This window comes from Hakea prostrata, chromosome 7 (assembly GCF_041222555.1).
Source record: "Hakea prostrata isolate BN-2017 chromosome 7, UWA_Hpros_2, whole genome shotgun sequence".
NCBI lineage: Eukaryota > Viridiplantae > Streptophyta > Magnoliopsida > Proteales > Proteaceae > Hakea > Hakea prostrata.
The window spans coordinates 63,827,858-63,849,461 of record NC_142606.1 but is presented as its reverse complement, the minus strand read 5'-3'; the positions used below and the strand labels follow the sequence as shown (position 1 = coordinate 63,849,461).

Sequence of the window (21,604 nt, the reverse complement as noted above, 5' to 3'; positions counted from 1 at the left end):
AAACTAGTCACTCAATGTTTCAATCAACAAAACTAGCTAAAATTCAGTTTGTATTTACAAAACTAACCAAAATAGTGATTTTTTGTTTCTTTGGACTTTTACCCCTAAAGTTGACCATACCAACATAGGGTGAAAATGTCCAGAGGATATGAAAATATGGTGACTTTTCTCTTGTAGACAAAATAGTGATTTCTCCCTTCAGTGTCTTCAGTTTTAGGGATATAAAAGGTCCAAAAAGAATGAAAAATCATTATTTTGGTTAGTTTTGTAAACCTAAACTTATAACTAATTTTGTTAATTGAAACAATGAATGGTTACTTTTGTAAAATAAAAAAAAAATTATAAATAACTAATCATGTAATTTCCCCAAATCCTTCTAGCTGACAATCCATATAATTAGCCAATATCAATGTTGAAACCACCTATAGAAAATATGGACTGGAGCGAACAGCTGGAAATGAAAACATCAAATTCCCTTGAGACTCCTAAATTATTTGCAAGCTATAATGAAACTTGATGCATTACAGGTTCAAATTTAACTCTTGTTCATATTTGGGCTCACAGCTTAGACCCAGAAAAAATTGGGGTGAAAAAAAAAATGTTGAAACATAAAAAAACAATTACTCACGACAAAAAAGTTCATATCAAACCTGTATTCCTCATTTTGTAAAACAATGCCTCTTCGGACGCTCTCAATTGAAAACCTCAATAAGTAAAATGTGAAGCCTAGCGCAAGTTTCTCTTAGCATTCTAAAACCAGGAAGTTTTAACATCCCTAACTACTCGCAAAATTACAACAATGGATCATGAGCAAGAAAAACAAATGGAGCTCCAGCCAATGAAGCTTCTGCTTCAGATCCTAAAACTGGGAGATGTATGATGAGCATCAGTATTCCATATCATCCATGTTTGGCATTCGACTAGGAACCGTGCTTTTTGAATCTGGGCGGTCAATAATAGCTGCCTCTGTGGTTGTCATTAGCAAAGAGACACTGCAACAGAACAGACGAAAGTTTGTAAATTGACAAGACTGAGAAATTGTACAAACAGCGAATGAAGTTGTAATGTTGACCTGGAAGCATCCAAAAAGGCTGTTCTGATAACTTTGAGAGGATCTATGATTCCAGCTTTCACCATGTCAACATACTCACCTGGCTCAACACAAGAAGCACACCGAATGATGAATCAACATTTTAGGCAGAGCAACAATTGATTCAAGACCAAGGGTACTTCCAAATGAAACATGCAGAACTAAGTGATGAATGTCAGGAAGAAAAAAAAACAAATCCAATAATTAAGCTAGGGCTGGGATTCAGGATTTCAGCAAAGTCAAATGTCTTGAGCACAAGACCCACAAGGGCGACAGTAAATGCCAAGTTGATTCGGTTCCAGATAGATCAAACCCTCCTTAAATCATTGCTTGACCTCAATTTGCTCAAACGGAAATTTTTAAGAGATTCAAAATTTAACCAATATACTAGGATTGGGATGCACAAGTTCAGCCAATTTGAATGTCTTATAGCACAAAATCCACAAGAGAGAGGAGACAAAGCCACGAGAAACCAGTTCCAGATAGGTCAAACCGCCCATGATGAGTTTGATATGGGTTGAATGCAAAACCCAAGCCCCAAGACTCTCTTTTTGGGTGGTTTTTTTTTTTTTTTGGGTGGAGGGGGGTAGTTGAGGGGACAGGGTGGGTGTGGGAGACAGCAGGGAGATTTTTGGTCAAAGAAGTTCAAACTATTGGGCTTTAGCCTCAAATATTCCAAGACAATCAAGCTTTTTATACTCTCAAAAGAATGAAACGAAGTAGGCCTCTACCACCCTAAATAACAAACCTTTAGAAGCATCATAGCCGTGGTTAAGATCATCCTGTTCCAACAGCTTGCCAAGAACTATTGATCCATTAGCACCAGCATTTTCAGCAATAGTGAATGTGGATGCCTGCAAGAAAGCAACCTTATTCTCATAACATACTAGAGACAACGAAAAAATAATACCCAACCCTCCCCCGACCCGAAAAGGAGAAAAAGGAAGAGGATTTCTTGGACCTTGAGAGCATTCTGGATTATTTCAACTCCTCTTTTCTGGTCACTGTTAGCAGTTTGAATATTCTCCAGCACCTTTGTAGCATACAGGAGGGCAACCCCACCACCTGTCTGAAACAATCACCTTCTGTTCTATGGGAAAAGACATTAAGCCATCCAATCACAAATTTACCTGGCAAGATACCCTCTTCCACAGCTGCCCGTGTAGCATTTAAAGCATCTGTCACCCGATCCTTCCTTTCCCCAACTTCTGCCTCACTAGCCCCTCCAACCTGTACCACATATTGATGATTGCAATAGAATAAGTCTATTAGAACATCAGTCAACATGGAATGCAAGAAGGGAGCTTGCCAAACCTTAAATACTGCAACACCGCCAGATAGCTTGGATAATTGTTCTTGTGCTTTTTCCTTGTCAAATGTGGCAGTACTTTTCTCAATAGTTGTTCTAAGCTGTTAAACACATTCCTGTCAGTTAATCTACCTTCACTTTTTGCAGTTTCATCAATTTTACAATAAGACTAGGCACAATATTTGTAACAAGTCAGCCACTGGTGTTTTAATCTGTGATGAGACGGAGAATCATTTACAGTTCCCAAACATTCAACATCTGTGAACTTAGTACGAGTGCCCAAATTGGAAGCCACAGCTTGAGGTCCATTTTGACATCTGAATGAGTCAAGAGGAATAATTATGAACTCCTTGATCAGAAAACTTTAACCAGAGTGCCCAACCCTGGGTTAGATCACTTTGATTGGAGCCTTGAGAATATCTGTTTATGTGACTCTGTCCGGCTTAATCAGAAAATGAAAGACAGTACACCAAATATAAAGTCACATAAAGGGTTTTTTTTCAGCCATTAGAATATAACTTGAACAACTAGCATTACTATTTCTAGTTCATTATTCTTGTTATGTACTTAATTCCATTAAAAATCTCCCGGTTGAAGCCACAGGTGTGTCTAACTTATTTCTGTTCTCTACTGAGTTTCTTCAGAACCATTCATAATTTCAAATTTGGTCTAGACATCCGAATCACTACACTGGGCCCCCACTGCTCTTAATATAACCATTTGAGTAGCATAAATCTGGCTAAAATCTGTTAATGGAGACAGTAAACAACACATGAAGCCATTTGAAGGGTTTTTCAGTAAACCATACATGAAGGCACAAAAATGGTTTTTCAGTATTTTTAATTTGAAATTCTGGGTGTTCACTTAGTACAGTAAATTACCTTCCAGTTCAGACACACGTGTCTACCTTATTGCTCTTCTCTATTCAGTTCAGAACCATTCATATTTGATTTAAACATTTTCAATTCGATATGATCTTCCTTGAATTGATCTAATTTAAGTAATATTTCATAGTCTAATGTATCATGCATTGAAAACTTAAAGATATCACTCAGTGACTTGTGTTTTGCTTCAACATAAGAAAGTAGGTAGCTTAATCAGAGAGAGAGAGAGAGAGAGAGAGAGAGGGGTTCCAGCCACGAAGGGAGCGTATATTAGACTGGAACTACAATCCCAATCATAGGGAGCTGCACCAAAAGAATGACTTGGGATTCTGATTAATTCATTTAGGTTGTCCATATCTCAGTGCATGACAAGATGTGTATCCGCATGTACACAATTAGAATATCAGTAGTGGACTTGAAAATATTAATTTAATAATTCATTTGGGTCATCTATACTTGAATACATGCAAAATGTGCATTTGCATGTGTGACTTTACTAGAGTGTGTGTATGTATATATGTATTGGGTTAAGGTAAAAGTGGGCTAAATACCCAAAAAATCATTTCTACGTGGAAATCAGCACCTCAAGATGGTTAGGAAAAAGTACAAGTTCGATCATTGTCAACAATATATCGGTTTCCGGCTGGTCAAAACTATGGCCAGGACCAAGATTTGCATGCTTTCTAATGGACACCCTTCATTTCCCCAAGTACGCATTTGGCAACCACATCTCATTGGTTTCTCCCTCTAAATCCCACTCCCCTTGTTTGGCCACATAATTATGCCTGTAAAGACTCCGATTTTAATCTCCACCACCATATCTTAGGACACAGAGGTTCCCTCCCATGGGTTTCTGCATTGAGGTAAATATCCAGGACCAACAGTTTATGTTGGGTGGGTAGGCGCTGTCTAACATTATAGTCCATACATATCCTTTTGCCTGTACTTTTGGTTAGGAAGAAGTTTAATTGGCTGGTATTACTGCCCCTTCTATAGGTAATCAGATGTTCCTCTCTTTTCTCAAAGAAACTGTTTACAATGGAAAGATCCTAAACTACTGCAAAGTCTGGGGTTGAGTTCCTTTCCTTGTTCCCTTTCCTAACCCCATAGCCACCATGAAATCCTTCCTGTATAGAATCTTTCCCAACATGTCCACACAGGTCCTCCATAATCTATTCGTGTTGGCCAAAATGCTATGATGGAAATCATCAATGTTTCCCTGAAGATGATGCCTACAACTTTCATCCAATCCTACTTTGTGTGCACAGGCACAAACAATGGATGGTTTCATGGTCATAATCCTGCCTCCCATCCTTTGACCTCTGATACATCATCCTTTGTAATGCCCCCCCCCCCCCCCTTGCTTTTATTACTACAATCCCCCGAATACAGAAGTTTGGAATCATCCAATAACTAAACAAATGGTATGAACTGAAAATAAACCTAACAACTCAATAAGAAAACCCTAAATACCTGTTCACATCGTTCTTCAATAAGCTTCTTGTCACCACCACCATGTAGCACAATAGTGTCATCAAGCGAGACAGTGACCTGTTATCTAGAGAATAAGTGAAAGCTCAAATCCAAATGAAATCCTTGTCCACATTCTATAGATTAAAATGCTAACAAACCTTTTTGGCAGTACCAAGCATTTCAAGTTGGACTTTGTCAAGATGCAATCCACGTTCTTCAGTGATGACCTGCTTATAAACGATGAGTTGTAATAATTTTGCAATTCAATACAAGAATATTTGGGTGCAGAATAAATTTCACCTCTCCTCCCGTAAGAATGGCTAGATCATCCAAGTTTGCTCTTCTGTTTTCTCCAAAACCAGGGGCTTTAATGGCACAGACCTATATTTAGTGCATAAAGCTTCAAAGTCAACATGTACATCGTAAAAGTACGTATGACCAACACAAAGGCAGAATCATATGCTTGAATAACCACCAAATAGAACACTGTGAAACAACTATAATCTGTTTGTACACCTCGATATGGTGGCCATTAAAAAAATAAAAAAAAACCAGAAAACCATATACCACATCAATGGCATAACCTTCTTCTGAGAAGCAAACACACAGCAGCCAAATGTGGAAATAAAAAAATTACCTTAACTCCAGCACGTTGTTTGTTGAGTATAAGCATCGCCAGTGCATCACTCTCAACATCCTCAGCCACAATTAGCAGGGGTCTATTTTTCTAAGTAGAAATTTAAAAAAAAAAAAAAAAAAACGAACTCTTTGAAGTCAGCAATGCAAATCTTAAAGAGGCTCATTCAGTAGCATGGAAAACTGAATACGTTTCCAACAGAGAGAAGAATCCATGAAAGATGCATTATTACCTTCAGAGCCAACTCCAAAATTCTGACAAGAGAGTTCAAATCTGAAATCTTCTTGTCATGAATAAAAATCAGGGGATATTCCAACTCCTGTCATACATGCAAATCACAATGTTTATAAAATGTTAATCCTCCAATAAGGTAATGGATACCAAAAAATCTCTTAAAAACAGATGATGTTATGACTTAGGATTTACAAAGCAACAGGAAGGGAGTTCAGGTGTACATTGAAAAACGCCACACACACACACACAGAGAAGAATAGTCAATAGTGTTAACATGAAAGGAAATAAAGTGAAACATCTTCCAACTCAACCTTACATAAATCATGAATTCAGCAGCATTATGAACTTATTTAGCAATTTGAAAGTTCTTTAATATCCCTCAAATAAGGGAAGACAGTATCTTGTTTCATCCTTTTAGCAGGATCCTTGTTCTCATCCACACACACCCAGAGGCTTATGGAAAATATAAGACAAACTATGCAAAAAAGTAAAGCATATATTCGATATTAGAGTCTGTATATCCTTTAGCACAATTCATAACAAAAACTACTATGGCAGATTTAATCCCCATGTTCTTGAATGTAGGTTACTAATTTAGATCAGTTGAGAGGAATTAAAGGCTTGAAGTGCAAATGGAACCACAAAGACATTCATACTCACACATTTTTGAGTCTTAGAATCTGTAATAAAATAGGGGGATATATATCCCCTAGTAAGTTTCATGCCTTCCACCACTTCCAATTCGTTATCCAAAGTATTTCCATCCTGCAAAGTTTTTAGGCTGGGATAAATAGTCTACCAATATTATATCTGTTGGAGTTGCAAACACATTACTTGTCAAGAAGAAACAATAAGGAAAACATCTAACCGCAACAGTAATGACCCCTTCCTTGCCAACTTTCTCCATTGCCCTAGCTATCAGTTCCCCTATTTCACGTTCACCATTTGCAGAGATGGTTGCTACCTGTTTCAATGTAAGACTACATCAATAATAAACAGAGTGTTGGACAAGGCTAAATTAATCAAACACCACAAGAGACCATGTGGAACTTCCTATGGTTGACAATACTACATGCAGAAATAAAAAACTGTACAGTTTAGAGCATCTAGCCAAAGGCTATTTGGGAAAATTTTCGGCTTCAAAAAAAAAAAGGAAGAGCAGAACAACAGTTTTGCTAATTTAAGCTAAAAGTTTTTCTTCAGAGAGAAAGCACACTTAGAATCATAGTTTAAAAAACTTTACAACGTGTCAGAAATCCTGAGAATCCCAACAATCAAGTGAGCGTGTCAGAAGTCCTGAGAATCCCAACAATCAAGTGACAAGATGACATCTGAGACACAAAAAATGCTTAGTTTCAAATAACTCAACCAAAATTCTGAATATTTAGAAAATCTCGGTGAAATCTCGAACATTTCAAGAATTTTGACCTCCTACAGAGGAAGTTAGATGCTTGTATTATTGCATTGTTGGATTAGGGTAATACAGCGTAGGAGGAAGTTAGATGCTCGTATTATTGCATTGTTGGATTAGGGTAATACAGGGTAGCAACCAGCAAGCCATCTATGAGTTGTGCATTATTCATTGTACTTGGGTTCGGTGAAGTAGAATGCAGTGTGAAGTGAATATTTCACTGAATCTTATTGTTGGCTATAGAAACTTCAACTGCTTCATATATTGCATAGTTATACCTCATACCACTCAAATAAGGTGTAGAATAGTCAATTGCAGGTTTCTACTTAGGATATCAAAACATCATACTTGGTGTTTTTGTTTACGAAGTGAACTATGGCCATTTGCCTTCCAAATATCATTTTACAGAAGGGAAGGAAAATGCACAAAAGCCAAGAAACTTGACCCAAAAATGGTAGCAAAGACAAGTTTTTGAACCTTGTTGTAAATATGAATTACTGCATATTATATACATTTGGAACTTTAAATGTTTAATGAAACATAATTGACAAGTAAATTGGGCAATAGTTGACAAGTAAAACTAGATCAAAGCCTTGGTAATTCCTACTACAGACTACAGATACAAACTCTTGTCAAACAATTAAGTCAATATTACATCTACCAAGCAAAATACCTTCTGATCTCAATGAGATTTTAAACCATGGTGGGAGATCTCACGAGATATCTCGTTTTTTCACCTTGGCGAGACGAGATGGAGGTCGAGATCTACGAGTTGGGATATCTCGCTCGAGATCTCGCCATATCTCGCCATATCTCGCCATATCTCGCCCTGGATCTCGCTGGAACTCTCAATTTTTGCCTTTTTTTTGTAGATTTTGGCTGAATTTTCACTTGCAACAACTCTTAGCACATCTACAACAAGGAAGATCAATCATTTTCTACTTGTCTTATGAATTTATGATTTAATGACTTATATAGAACTTCTAATGGTTGTATAATTATTTTATTCTTGAAAATTGAGATTGTGATACTCATATGGATGGAATTTTGATAACATTTAAGTTAGTTGATGCATTTGATATACTTGCTTTTCATTTATATGCTTTAAAGGTTCTATATTACATGTTGTATAACATTGCATTCCCTAATCCTACTACATTTCAGTTTCACACTATGGGTAGACTTAGAAATCATACATAGGGTTGTTTCTGACAAATCCAAGGCCACCAACGTGTTCAAAAGGCCTTAAAAAAGCTAAATATCAAGTTTCCACCCAATTGGGACCCTAAAACCCACCGAGATGGGCTACCGAGTGGACGCCAAAAAATTGTATATCTCAACCGAGATCTCACCGAGATGGTCGAGATCTCTCTTTTTCAAGGTGGCGAGATCTCTCTCGAGAGCGAGATCTTCTACCATGTTTTAAACTATGATTTACAATGAAGGTATTCGCCTTTACTGCCAACCAAGGGTACAAATTCAAATCACTAAATTGTGTGCTTTTTCTTTCCAATTTGAAAGCTTAAATATGTTTATTCATGTAGGTAATACTCCATATATATTCAAATCTATATGGGAAAGATCCTTACCTGGATTCGCTTTCCCTTTTATAAAGTACTTGCGACGGAAGAAAATCTGGATCCACATTCTCGTTCTACCACCAAAGCTCTACCGGGGTGAATCCACAATCACTAGGAAAGGGAATTATTTCCACAACTCAAATGCCGTGTGGAAAGGATGGAAAAGTGATCTAAAGCAAAGGAAGTAAACCTCAAATGGGTTTCTCCTTCCTACGTTTCTTGGAGAAAAGGCGAGAGAGATGAAAGCGGCCGTTTATAGAAAACTTACGTAATGCAAATCACTCTCACTTATGTGGTGGTTACCAAAATATATAATCCTATTTTGTAACCGCCCTAATAGTGAGTTTCCAAAATTTCCCTTGGGCATTTAATTTATTAATTATATTAATAAATTCCAACATCTCCCACTTGCACAAGGGCAAGTGTTAATCTCTCAATGTGTCCCAGACACATGTATATCCTAGATATCCACATTCAATCTCTCTGCTATGTATCCCAGATACATAGACCTCTTGTGTCCCAGACAATAACATCCACAAATCATACTGGCAAAATGAGTTGTGCGACCGGTGATATACCTGCACGTGTGAGCCCCAAACTAGAAACCTTCCCAGAAGGCCAGAATGGCACATCACTCAAAGAAACATATCAAATAAGTAGTAGTATACCACAGTGTCCTAAGTTTATTCAAACTCACCAGACTAAAGGTATCTCGATCCCTCTGAGAGATCACCTTCTTGTCCTTAAAATGTTCACTACTGTAACACATACAGTTGGCGCCAACAAACACTTTTAGGGTGCAATTGAATCAAACATTTCCTTTCGCCCCAAACCATCACTACACTTAGGATTGACTCCTTCCCGGTAGTGCCCCTTTAGGTCGAATCTATCATGACCATAGGTAACACCCCAAAGTAGCCACATCAACCCTTCGTTTCATAATGTCGTCGAAAGTCACTAAGAACACTAATGGACCATAAAGTCCAGGACTCACACAATGAGAGGAGCAGGGATCCATCCTCTTATTTCCAATGATCGCTAAGCACACATAGTATGATATATGTGCTATAATTGAGCATTCTATATACAATAGAACGTATGTCCATCTCAACACCATACAGGTCTTAGTCTAGTCGCAACCTTTTGCGCCTAACCCGAGTTTTTTATTGTCTCCACCCTAGCGCCACATAAAGTACTCGCATCTGGCTCCTATAAACAACATGAATAGTGGGAACATTCATGTCGATTCTCTTCACAATAGAGAAACTCATCTTGATTCCAAATCAAGGCGACATCATGATTATGAATTGACCTACACAAAGTCATTCACAATCCGTCTCATCTATGCTCGCCTTCAAGGCGCCAGAGGCGAATGCTCGTGTGAGTGAGCCATTCTCTTGCCTATTAGCATATCTTGTTTTATGCTAGAAGAACACAATCACACAGAAAGTGAATAAAATAAATGCTGGAATGAACTCATATTACTCAATAATAAGAAAGTTTCAGTACAAAAGTAAGTCACAATCTACGCAAGCCCAAGGATTTTACATGAGAAATAAAAACATCCTTAGTTATAGGTTTGATAAGAGGGTCAGCTACCATCTGACTAGTAGATATGTGCTTAAGTACAACTTTCTTCCTTGATATAATGTCTCTAACAAAGTGATATCTCAACTGTATATGTTTGGTCTTCCCATGATACTTAGGGTCCTTGACATAGCTAAGAGTTGCCATACTATCACAGTAGACAAGGGCAACCTCTTTGGATGTCATCATAATTCCAGTATGTCGAAAGAATCTCCTCAACCAAACAGCCTCTTGAACCGCAGCTGAACATGCCACATACTCTGCTTCCATAGTCGAGAGGGATATACAAATCTACTTCTTGCTACACCACGAAATGGCCCCGCCATTCAGCAAGAAAGCATATCCAAGGTTGATTTGCGCTCATCAATGTCTCCAGCCCAGTCGGCATCGTTATAGCCAACTAACCGCAAATTCGATCATTGGCAACACAGCATGTAGTTACTCATTCCTCTGAGATATCTCAATATCCTCTTGACTGCTTTCCAGTGCTCTATGCCTGGGTTTGATTGGTACCGACTAACCAAACCCACTGCATAAAAAATATCCGGCCTAGTACACATCATAGCGTACATTAGGCTACCCACCTTGGAATATGGAACTCTTTCCTTCTTGGTTTTCTCCTCTGGAGTCTTAGAACCCATATCAAGGCTCAAATGCAAATCCTTCTCCACTGGAGTATCAATTGGTTTGCAGTTGTGCGTCTGGTATCTCGTCAAGACATTCTCAATATAGGTCTCCTGAGATAAACCCAGTAATCTCTTTTTCCTATTTTTGACAATCTTGACACCAAGCACATAGCTTGCTTCACCCATGTCCTTCATATAAAATACGGAGGACAACCATTTCTTAATGGTTTCCAATAGCTCCTTGCTATTGCTAGCCATAAGTATGTCATCTACATACAGTATCAGAATGACATAATTACTATCAGATCTCTTGGTTTAAACACAGTGGTCTTCCTCAAGCATGGAAAAACCATTTTCCATCATAGCTTGGTGGAAGCACACATTCCATTGTCTAGATGATTGCTTTAAGCCATATATGGACTTCTTAAGCTTGCACACTTTGCGCTCAAGTCCATTTGCTTCAAAGCCTTGAGGTTGATCCATATAGATCTCTTCCTCAAGTTCTACATTGAGAAAAGCAGTTTTTACATCCATCTGATAAAGTTCCAAGTCCAACTGAGCAACAATGGCTGGTATAAGGCGGATTGAGGCAAACCTAACCACAGGGGAAAAAGTTTCATCATAATCAACGCCCTCTTGTTGGGTGTAACCCTTAGCCACTAAACGAGCCTTGAATCTCTCAATAGATCCATCCGCCTTTCTCTTGATCTTGAGAACCCACTTGTTCCCAATTGCCTTTCGGCCCGGCGGCAAGTCAACCAAGTCCCAGACATAATTAACTTTCATCAACTCCAACTCTTCCTCTATTGCTTTCAACCATTCCTTTGAGCTTGACCCCGCAAGAGCTTCTTGCACGCTCTTCGGTTCATGCTCATCGACTGAAGTCATCTCACAGTCGATCTCTTCAGGAATTACCATGTAGGCTTCATCCTCTATGTCGAAACGTCGACGAGGAACTAGCATGCGCCCACTATAGCACAAGTGCATGTCAGATTGCTCACCGTCTGAGGTAGCTATCACATCTGCACTCCCACTCCCATTAGGATCTTCTGGATGAGCCCCAGGTTCATTATCCAAAATCTGAATCCCATGAGTGACAAGACCACTATCTTGTATTTCAAAGAATTCCGATGATTCTTTGTTAACTCCTAAAAGAGATGGAAAATCATTCTCCAAGAATGTTGCATCCCTAGACTCAAGTTCCGTCCTCCTCTCACTTTCATCTAGTCCAATAAAGGCATGGCCCTTTGAGGGTTCTGAATATCTCACAAAGATACACTTTCTTCCTCTGGGTCCAAGCTTTCCATATTGGTGAGAAGTAGAGTGAACATATGCTGCACATTCTCATACGCGCAAGTAACTCAAATCTGGCTTCCTTCCGGTCTACAACTCATATGGTGTGGAAGGAACCGATTTGGTTGGAACTCTGTTGAGGATATAGGCCGCAGTCAGCAAAGCATCTCCCCAATAAAAGATGGGTAGATTTTCCTACGCCATCATGGATCTCACCATGTCTAGCAAGGTTATATTCCTCCTCTCAGCAACCCCATTTTGCTGTGGAATCCCTGGAATAGTAAGTTGTCTAGATATCCCCTTTTCATCACACAACCCTTTAAACATATCGGAGAGATACTCTCTACCTCTATCCGTTCTAAGAGTTTTAATCATTTTATCTAACTGATTCTCAACTAAGCAAATGAATTTCTTAAAACATTCTAGAGCTTCTGACTTACGAGAAATTAGATAAATGTGACCATACCGTGTATAGTCATCTATGAATGTGATGAAATAAGCCTATCCTTTTCTAGTATGCACATTCATGGGTCCACACACATCTGAATGGATAAGTTCTAAAAGAAGAGAGGCTCTCAAAGCCTTTTTAAATGGTTTTCTAATTTTTTTTCCTGCTAGACATGACTCACAGGTTGGCAAATCAGATAGTGAACCTTGGCCTAAGAGACCTTCTCTTGCCAACCTGTTCATCCTATCTAAGCCAATATGTCCTAGTCTAGCATGCCACAAATTAAAATCAATACACACAGTATTTTGGCAAACAAAAGCATTACTAGGATTAGATAAATTATCAATTGTATCCAATACAATAAAACCATTATTAAGAAAACCATAACCATAAACTGTATCACCTAGATACAAAACCAAAGAATTGTTTTCAAATACAGCTCAAAAACCATGTCTCAAAAGATACATAACAAAAACAAGATTCCGCCGAATGTCTGGAGCATACAGCACATCATGGAGTAACAGCGTCCGGCCACCTTGCAAAACTAATCTACATGTGCTTATGCCATGAACCTTCACACTTGAGTTGTTCCCCATCGTTATTCTCCTGCTTCCTCTTGGAATACGATGGTATTCCACGAAGCTTGAGCGTTCCCTTGTTATGTGTTCTATCGCATCTGAATCAACAATCCACAAAGGATTTAGTTCAACAAGCATAGTAGAACTTGTTACATAACAAGATGAGATATAACACACAGTACATACCTCCTGCTCAGTGCAATCACGAGAAAAATGACCAGGCTTTTAGCACTTGAAGCAAATCAAAGGTGATTTCTTCTTGCCAGCACTAGTCCTCCTTGAACGGTTGGGGCCACTCTTGTTTCTATTCCCACCCTTGTTACTTTGCTTGGACCGCTGAGGTTGAGCTTTCTCTCTCTTGCGCTTGAAGCCTTCACCCTTACTAGTGCTAGCTTCAGCAGCAAGTAATTCAATTTGAGGGGCATCGGCCAACATCCGATCCTCATCTAGCTCAAGGTGCTTGGCAGTTTGATCAAAAGATTTAACATCATCAGCATGAGTCAAAAAGATCTTCATATGCTCCCAAGTCTTTGGCAATGACCTGATGACTGCGGAGACTTATTCATCATCAGTCTTTTGGCGCCCACATACGCTCAACTCACTAATCATGTTAGACATGATGGTTATATGTTGCCTCATGGTGTGACCCTGGCACATTTTATAACCGTCAAAGGTGAGTCCGAGCTGGCGGCCTCTTGTGGTGGAAGTCCTTTCGAACTGGAACTTCACAGCCTCCCACAAAGACTTTGCAGTCCTATGCTTCTTAAACCGAAGCATGAAGTCATCCCTCATGGAACTCAGGATTGTAATCCTAGCTACCCGGTCTTTCCTCTTTCAAGCATTGTATGTCTCAAGGTCCATGCGATGTTGTGCAGTGGTACCTTCCTCAGGTGGGTTCATGGTCTAGTTTATGGTTTCCAGCATATCTTGCTCTTCCAGGAGATATTGCACCTTTTGGTGCCAGGGGTCATAGTTCCTCTCATTCAACTTATCTCCTTTAGTGAGGTCAGCAACTATAATCTTTGTAGCAGCCATTTATTCTAGAAACATTACATACAAGGATGGGTTCAATCATTCTAGTATAAAACACAACACAAGCAACAGAAAATCACACTAGCATAGTTAACCTATGGGGTAAGCATTTAAACCAAAAGAGATGCTAACAAACATTCAATCAAATTCTCATGCAAACCCATATAGACTTATATACTAGTTTCATTCTGTGCAAGAAACATGATTGATAGACCCATAATTAAAAATAATTTTAATAAAATAAAACATGCAATCATGTTAATGCTATGAGGTAGTTCACACAAAACACTTCTACCTCATTAGCTCCCACTAGGCCCCATTAGGCCCTCAATGCCCAAACATCACACAGACTGTCAGGTCATTGGTGTCCAATAAGTTAGAAACACATTCTGAACTGGATGGACCAATATATAAAAAAAATATCTCCCAGAGGAACTGTCGTTTGCCCAAACGGTCGTCCATCTGCCTTTTATGACCAGACGAAATTCCATATACCCAGACGAAAAATCCGTCTGAGCTACTGTGATGGTCCAGTCAGACCAATAGACGGTCGACCGCTGGTCAAACAGTCAACCGTCTGGTCCACTGTGACCAAACAGTGTCATATTTTTTCTATTTTTTCTTGAACGAAATTTTCTCAAAAAACGGAAAAACACGTTTTTCTTTCAAAAATTCATCCAAAAACACATGAAAAAAATCCAGCAATAAATTTTAAACAAAAATAATTATCATAGATTATCAATTCATGCAAAACTTCATTAGGGAAATTCACAAGGATCCTCCCACTCGGATCCGAACCCAAAACATAAGGGTTTCCAAAAACCCTATCAATTTCCCATGGGTTTCCTATTAAACCATAGATTCTCTGCGGGTTTCCATAAACCCTTGATCCTCCCACTAGATCCATACAAAGAAATTAAACAATGGGGAGGAACAAAGAACCGTGGGAACCAATGGCTCTCATGCCAATGTAGGTAATACTCCATATATATTCAAATCTATAATTGATGGGGAAAGATCCTTACCTAGATTTGCTTTCCCTTTTATAAAGTACTCGCAGCGGAAGAAAATCTGGATCCACATTCTCGTTCCACCACCAAAGCTCTACCGGGGTGAATCCACAATCACTAGGAAAGGGAGTTATTTCCACAACCCAAATGCCATGTGGAAAGGATGGAAGAGTGATCTAAAGCAAAGGAAGTAAACCTCCGATGGGTTTCTCCTTCCTACGTTTCTTGGAGAAAAGAGAGAGAGATGAAAGCAGCCGTTTAAAGAAAACTTACGTAATGCAAATCACTCTCACTTATGCGGTGATTACCAAAATATATAACCCTATTTTGTAACCGCCCTAATAGTGAGTTTCCAAAATTGCCCTTGGGCATTTAATTTATTAATTATATTAATAAATTCCAACAATTCATATTAGGACAAGCATGCCTTAAAATTTCAGGATCAACCATGCTCATTTACCCACAAAAGCATCAAGCCAAACAAACTCAACTGAGAGCTAAGAATCTCAACCTTATCAAGATGGCAAATCAAGAAAAGAGTGTTCAGACCTTGGTCTGACTTTTTAAACTTCCAATAGCCTATTTCTTTTGTTCTAGCACCTTTAAAATCTATACTGATTTTTAATGAGTTGATGTGAACTGATGTCGACATTTAAAGACTTGACGTGTATGTGTATATATACACGTGAGCTCCAAGGTGGGTACCTCACCACCTAAGTGCTTAGCACTGTCTTTGTTGACTTGCCACCTTGGCAACTATGGAATTAACCAAGGTGGATTATGCTGAAGAACCTGACTTCAGAAAAGAACAGAGAACAAGTAGGCAAACATATGTCTAATGATAAGAACAGGATAAAATTTAAACTTCACCAAAGACACCATATACAAAAAGATAAGTGTCCCCCTCACCCCCACTCCCAACCCATTGTATCATGCTCAATCACCTGTGTAATTTCTTCTGGGGTGCTTATCATCACTGCCCTGCTTTTCAAGTGAGTGAGCACAGCGTCAACTGCCATATTAATACCATGTCGCAGGTCCATTACATTTGCACCAGCAGCCACTGACTTACACCCTTCAGATAGTATTGCCTGGGTCAGGACAGTAGCACAAGTTGTACCTGTTTACAAACAAAACCCTTACTGTAGAATTAATCTTGAACCAGCAAAGACACTAAAGACAGCAAGATATCAATTGCAACAGAATCACATATAGGGACAACCAATATTGAAAACAGGCTTTTCTAACACTTCTTTCTTTTTACATATGAAAGAAGAGATTAAAGGGTGATTTTCTTTTCACATGTGCGAAGAAATAACCTAGAATCACCATTAGATCTGTAAGTAATGTAAATCAGAACATGAAGAAGAAGTGAAAAGAATTTTCACAACACTGTTCACATGAATAGTGTCAACCTATGGTCGGCCTTGGCTACTAGGATATCCTTTGGTATCAAACGCCAGATTACATGGAAGCTTTATTAGAAGAGTCAATTTTGTCTATGCATGGGGGGGATCTAGGAGTTTCTAATTTAAGATTCTGAAAGTAGGCTTAGCTTTAATTTAGAAGTATCTACTCCAGTTACTTTCTATTTGGGTTCCATTACTTGTAAACCAAGTCCCAGCTGTTATAAGAAATTTGCCATTTGTTTTTGGGTGTCAACTATCAGCCATTGAGCCTATTTAATCTACTGCCTCTAAGGACATCCCAACAATTTTGGTGAAGTTAAGGGCTATAGGGAATAGAATCACCTTATCCCCTTTACCCATTTTCTCTTCTCCTATCTTCTCCCTCTGCCTCCTCTGTTCCTCTTTGTACTGCTACTGTCAGAGACTTTGTACTGCTACTGTCTGTTATTGCAACAACTGCTGGAGATTCCCTTAGACACCAAGTTAGATCCAAAAATGAGATGACGAGTTGCTGTTACTTCAACCTACGGACACCAAAAGCTCTCTTGTGATAGTAGTTCTGCCAGATTTTCCTACAAACATCATCTTTAATATCCATACAGCCAAGGCTCATATATTCAGCAAAGTATTGCAATAACACAATCAAGGGCTAAACTCAATCCCAAGTTTAGTGTACTAAATTAGATTGGCGTAAGAGATCTGACCCAACATTCTATTTTGGTTATTCCTTGATAACTATGTCGTTAGCCATCAGAATAGGCTGATATACCACAAGACCTACTCAGCCCTTTCTCCATTAGATCCAAGTTCGACACTCAACTGCCAATTGGATTACATAGTACTTATTAGCCTCTATTTTGGTGCTAACTTTCTAATTCTGATTTGCTTCTAGTGGATCATCGTTTGCCAATCACCCGGCATTGGATCAAGACATGCGTTCGAGGACAGTAAGGGATTCGTTCCTAAAAAGGGCAGAATACTCCAACCCCTCTTTTCCCAAAACCTGAGCAAGCTGATTTCTTGCGTCAAAGCCGTGTATATCGCGCTTGTCTTGAGCCCTTTTGAGCTGTGAACATTTATACCTTTAGCCTCTTGCTTTCTAGTTGAACCCCTTCTGTAGGGATCACCACAAATCCCAACCTACTCTGCTACTCCAGATTCCAGAATAAGGTTGGATCTGCATTACCACAGTCCAAGAAGCAGCATCACTGCTCTCAAGTAAGCAAAAGCCAAGTTTCTCAATCACTCAAAATCACAAGACATATGTTCCCATCGCTTATATTTATGGAATTGGGGACAGTCTTAAAAGAACAGTGACTCTGGCTGGCTCAATATCTTAAGGGATCATTCTAAGTCACATAAACACCACAAAGGACACACATTAATGTCCTCTCTTTTTGGGCTCAACAAAAAACAGGTTATCTTACCATTGTTAAAAGTAAAACCTCAAGAAAACTAAAACCAAAATAAATTTACTAATAATATTAATAATAAATAATAATAACAATAATAACAATAACAACAACAACCATCATGAAACCACACCACCTAATCTGATTACCTGCTGGTTCCCTCTATCATGTAAAGAATTTGAAGCATTGTCCATAGGCATTGTTATACACTCTTGTTCTAGAGTTACTGTAGAACTTGGGCTGGACCAAACAAGCTTCAAATGGATCAGCTGGTCTTTTAGAAGGACCAAAAAATGGCCAAAACATTCAGCTCGGCTGATTTGACCAGGTCTAGTTGGTCCAATTTAAGCGGGTTAGGTCCAGCCTAAGTTCTACATCAAGAGTAGACTTAGAATATCCTAAAACCAATTTCAGTTTCTTATATTTTATCTTTAAAAGACACAACAGCCACTGTGACAAACAAGCAACATTGCAGTTGCAAAACTACAATGACATATCTGCAAGATCTTAGCAATTACAGACACCACAATGTTTCTCAAAACTCAGATTTTTTTTCCTTTCAATGTGGCAAGTCTCAGTTATCAGTCAGTTGTCAAGAATGACCCCAGTAGACAACTTATTTAAAGTTTGTTTATTTCAGGAAAGAAAACAAATTATATGGTTTGAATAAGGAAGAGGAATAAGAAATTGCAAAGCACCAGTTTCGCCCTTTTTGTAATAAGAAATTGCAAAGCACAGTTTACAAGGCCATCGAGTTGACACTTATGAAAGAACCGCAAATAATGTGTTTTGTTTTGATCCGTCACTCAAGCAAGATAATTTCTGTGCGCCTGAATCACCATAACATAACATTTTGTCCCTAACTTAAGGTACCAGGATATCACAAATTGATATTACTCTGTGCATCACAGAGTAAAACAGTAAATTATGTTCAAATTGATAACCAGGAACAAGCTAGAAAATGGGATAAGAAAAAAAAAATTAGAGATTACCATCTCCTGCTGCAGAATTGGTGGCTTTGGCAACCTGCTTTACAAGATCTGCACCAATATTTTTAGCTTTGTTTTTGAATTTGATGCTTTTAGCAACAGTAACGCCATCTTTTGTGACTACAGGATCCCCACGATTTTTCTCAATAATCACATTACGGCCCTGCATAGATCCGATGTCAATGAAACAAAAAATCAACATCTTATGAAAGAACAGAGTTTACTGAACTTCAGTCAAATTTTGAAACAAGAGAAGCATAATTTTGAAGCTTTCCTGAATTATAAACCTGGTGTATTATGTCAAACATGCAACAAAAGTTGAAGGAATTAGAAGAACTAGGGGCACATCTAAGATAACCTTAAGAGAAGTGGTGAGAAAGAGTATGCATAGCTTAGGCCTTGTATCTAGCATGGCCTCAAACAAAGCTAATTGGAAGACTCCACGTAGCGGACCACATTTAGATGGGGCAAGGCTTCTCGTTGTTGTTGTTGTAGGCATCCAAAATTGTGTCTAGAGAATCTAGCAATGACTTTACTTAACTAGCTATTCCAAACGATGCATCTTATGTAATTTCAATGCTCTAGTTTTGTCGCCAAAAACCATGCAGAGTTCAAGCCCAATTTAAGGCTAATATCAAGGACGACTTAGGCCCAATTAAACCCACAAATCAGAGAATTAGAAGTAACCAAATAGAAACAAAAGACAAGAGAATAGGGAATCAAGATAGATGGATATAGCTCTCGACAGCTAGGCTCCTTCAGCCCTAGGTGTTTAGCTTTCAACAGCAAGGTCCTCAAGGACCTCACCCTTCTTATCACTCAAGCAAGAGACAAGAAAATAAACTCAAGGCAAAGCTTTAATTACCAATTTCATAATTTGATATGACTAAGAACAGCTAACTACATATATGTAGAGCATAGACCTTAATAGAAACTTCCTAATTCTGATTTTAGTAGCAAAGAGAACAAAAATACAAGGAAATAACATATTTAGCAACTTTCACAAAGGTCTTCAATCTTCCTAAAAGATCTTTACATAATCTACTCTTGGGCCCCACAAAATATTCCTTGAAGGCCCAAACAAGGCTGTAACACTGTTCATGTTATTGCTTACGCCTTACAGGAACAGTGTTTTGGGCCCTTTTTTTAGCGCAGCTGCACTAGTTTGACTTGGCTCAATTGATCCAATGGAAACCAGTTCGATTCAGCCCAGGTCCTACATCTCCCAGTAAATTAACTATTCCACTGCAAACCAGGATACTGTTTTTCAAATTTTATAATAAAGAGGCTTCAAAAGGGCCCATGTTCTGCTTACATATAAAAGTACAGTAACAAAGAAAACTTAACAAGAACAACAACCCAAGTTCTACACTTCTACCTTTGGTCCCATCGTTACTTTAACAGCGTCAGCCAGCTCAGTAACACCCTGTAGGATTGCTGCCCTAGCTCCAGTACCAAAATTGATTTCCTTTGCAACATAGTTCCGGCTAAGGATCCTCCCGCATGCCTTGTCAATAAAAAGAAAAAAAAAATCACATTTTTTTATTAATGAGGAAAAGTGTAAAGTAAAGATCATACATAATCCATTCATGTACCAAACAACCATGGCTTGAAAACACATTATTTGATTAGAACTAGTGTTGGCCCAGAGGCAACAGAGAAAGATAAGCTACAATCTAAAACTAACTGAAAAGAAATAACAGAAGTTATAGCGAAGCAATTATATATCGTTAGTAGAATAACCCAAATGGCGGGAGATTATTAATAGTACTTCGGGAATCCGAAAATGATCCTCGGATTATCGACACAACAAAATTTCAGTTTTGCAGATTGAATAATAATGGCAGACGATTGGCACACAAAATCCGATAGTAGGAAGATTCTGTAGTTAGTATCAATAAATGAAACAAAAGATAGAGAGCATGAAATCCGATACCAGCTTCTTTGACGTAGCGGAACTGCAAAACTCAAAAAGTAAATACAATGCGTTAGATAGAAGATAATGAGTAATGGAGCAAAACGAATGGAAAATAAGGTGAAGTAACTAGTTTAGAAAAAGACGATTTCGAACAAAACACACCTGATTGAAGAAGCAATTGTTGCAGCAACTCGATACATGGTACGAGAAGTGAGATAGAGACAGAGACAGAGACAATGGCACTTGATAGAAGCGGAGAGAAGTAACTTGGCTTAGTCTGAAAGATAAGTGTAGGGTTTTAGCAACCTCGATTGTGGGGTTGAAGACAGTGCCGAGCAGAAAGGTTTTACAGAGACATTTGAGAGAGGGCATTTTACGTTATATACATGGCCAGTTGAGCCGGCCAGGACAGCTCACAGCAGCTGCCACGTCCTTCAATTTACTAAGAATACCCTCCCATTTACTTCAATTACCTTCCAGTGCCATGAATCAGTGTCTGCCACGTGTACCAACCATTTCTCGCTTACCAAACCCAATTTGTCTTTTAATTCTTTTTCGTTTTATTCCATAAGCCATAAATAGTGGAATCCTACTCGGGTAGCAGCTAGATCCTCTCCCATTGTGAGGGTGGGAACATGGAGGGACAGCGCCTAAGTGTGAGGAAATAAAAAGAAAACCCAGCGT

At 38.7% G+C, this 21,604-nt stretch overlaps 1 protein-coding gene across 1 annotated transcript; it reads right to left on the bottom strand.

The window, feature by feature from the left end:
* Window positions 1-527: 527 nt before the first annotated feature.
* On the bottom strand, window positions 528-21,257 carry HSP60-3A (heat shock protein 60-3A). Its single transcript, XM_089162258.1, has 18 exons — window positions 21,083-21,257; window positions 20,939-20,960; window positions 20,381-20,509; window positions 19,006-19,165; window positions 16,137-16,312; window positions 6,496-6,591; window positions 6,288-6,392; window positions 5,626-5,712; window positions 5,394-5,483; window positions 5,057-5,137; window positions 4,915-4,983; window positions 4,757-4,834; window positions 2,405-2,500; window positions 2,221-2,320; window positions 2,052-2,155; window positions 1,839-1,944; window positions 1,073-1,151; window positions 528-992 (listed from the first exon to the last, which is right to left on the bottom strand). The coding sequence occupies exons 1-18, from the start codon at window positions 21,118-21,120 to the stop codon at window positions 887-889; spliced, it is 1,722 nt and encodes a 573-aa protein (XP_089018384.1). The 5' UTR covers window positions 21,121-21,257; the 3' UTR covers window positions 528-886.
* Window positions 21,258-21,604: the final 347 nt, after the last annotated feature.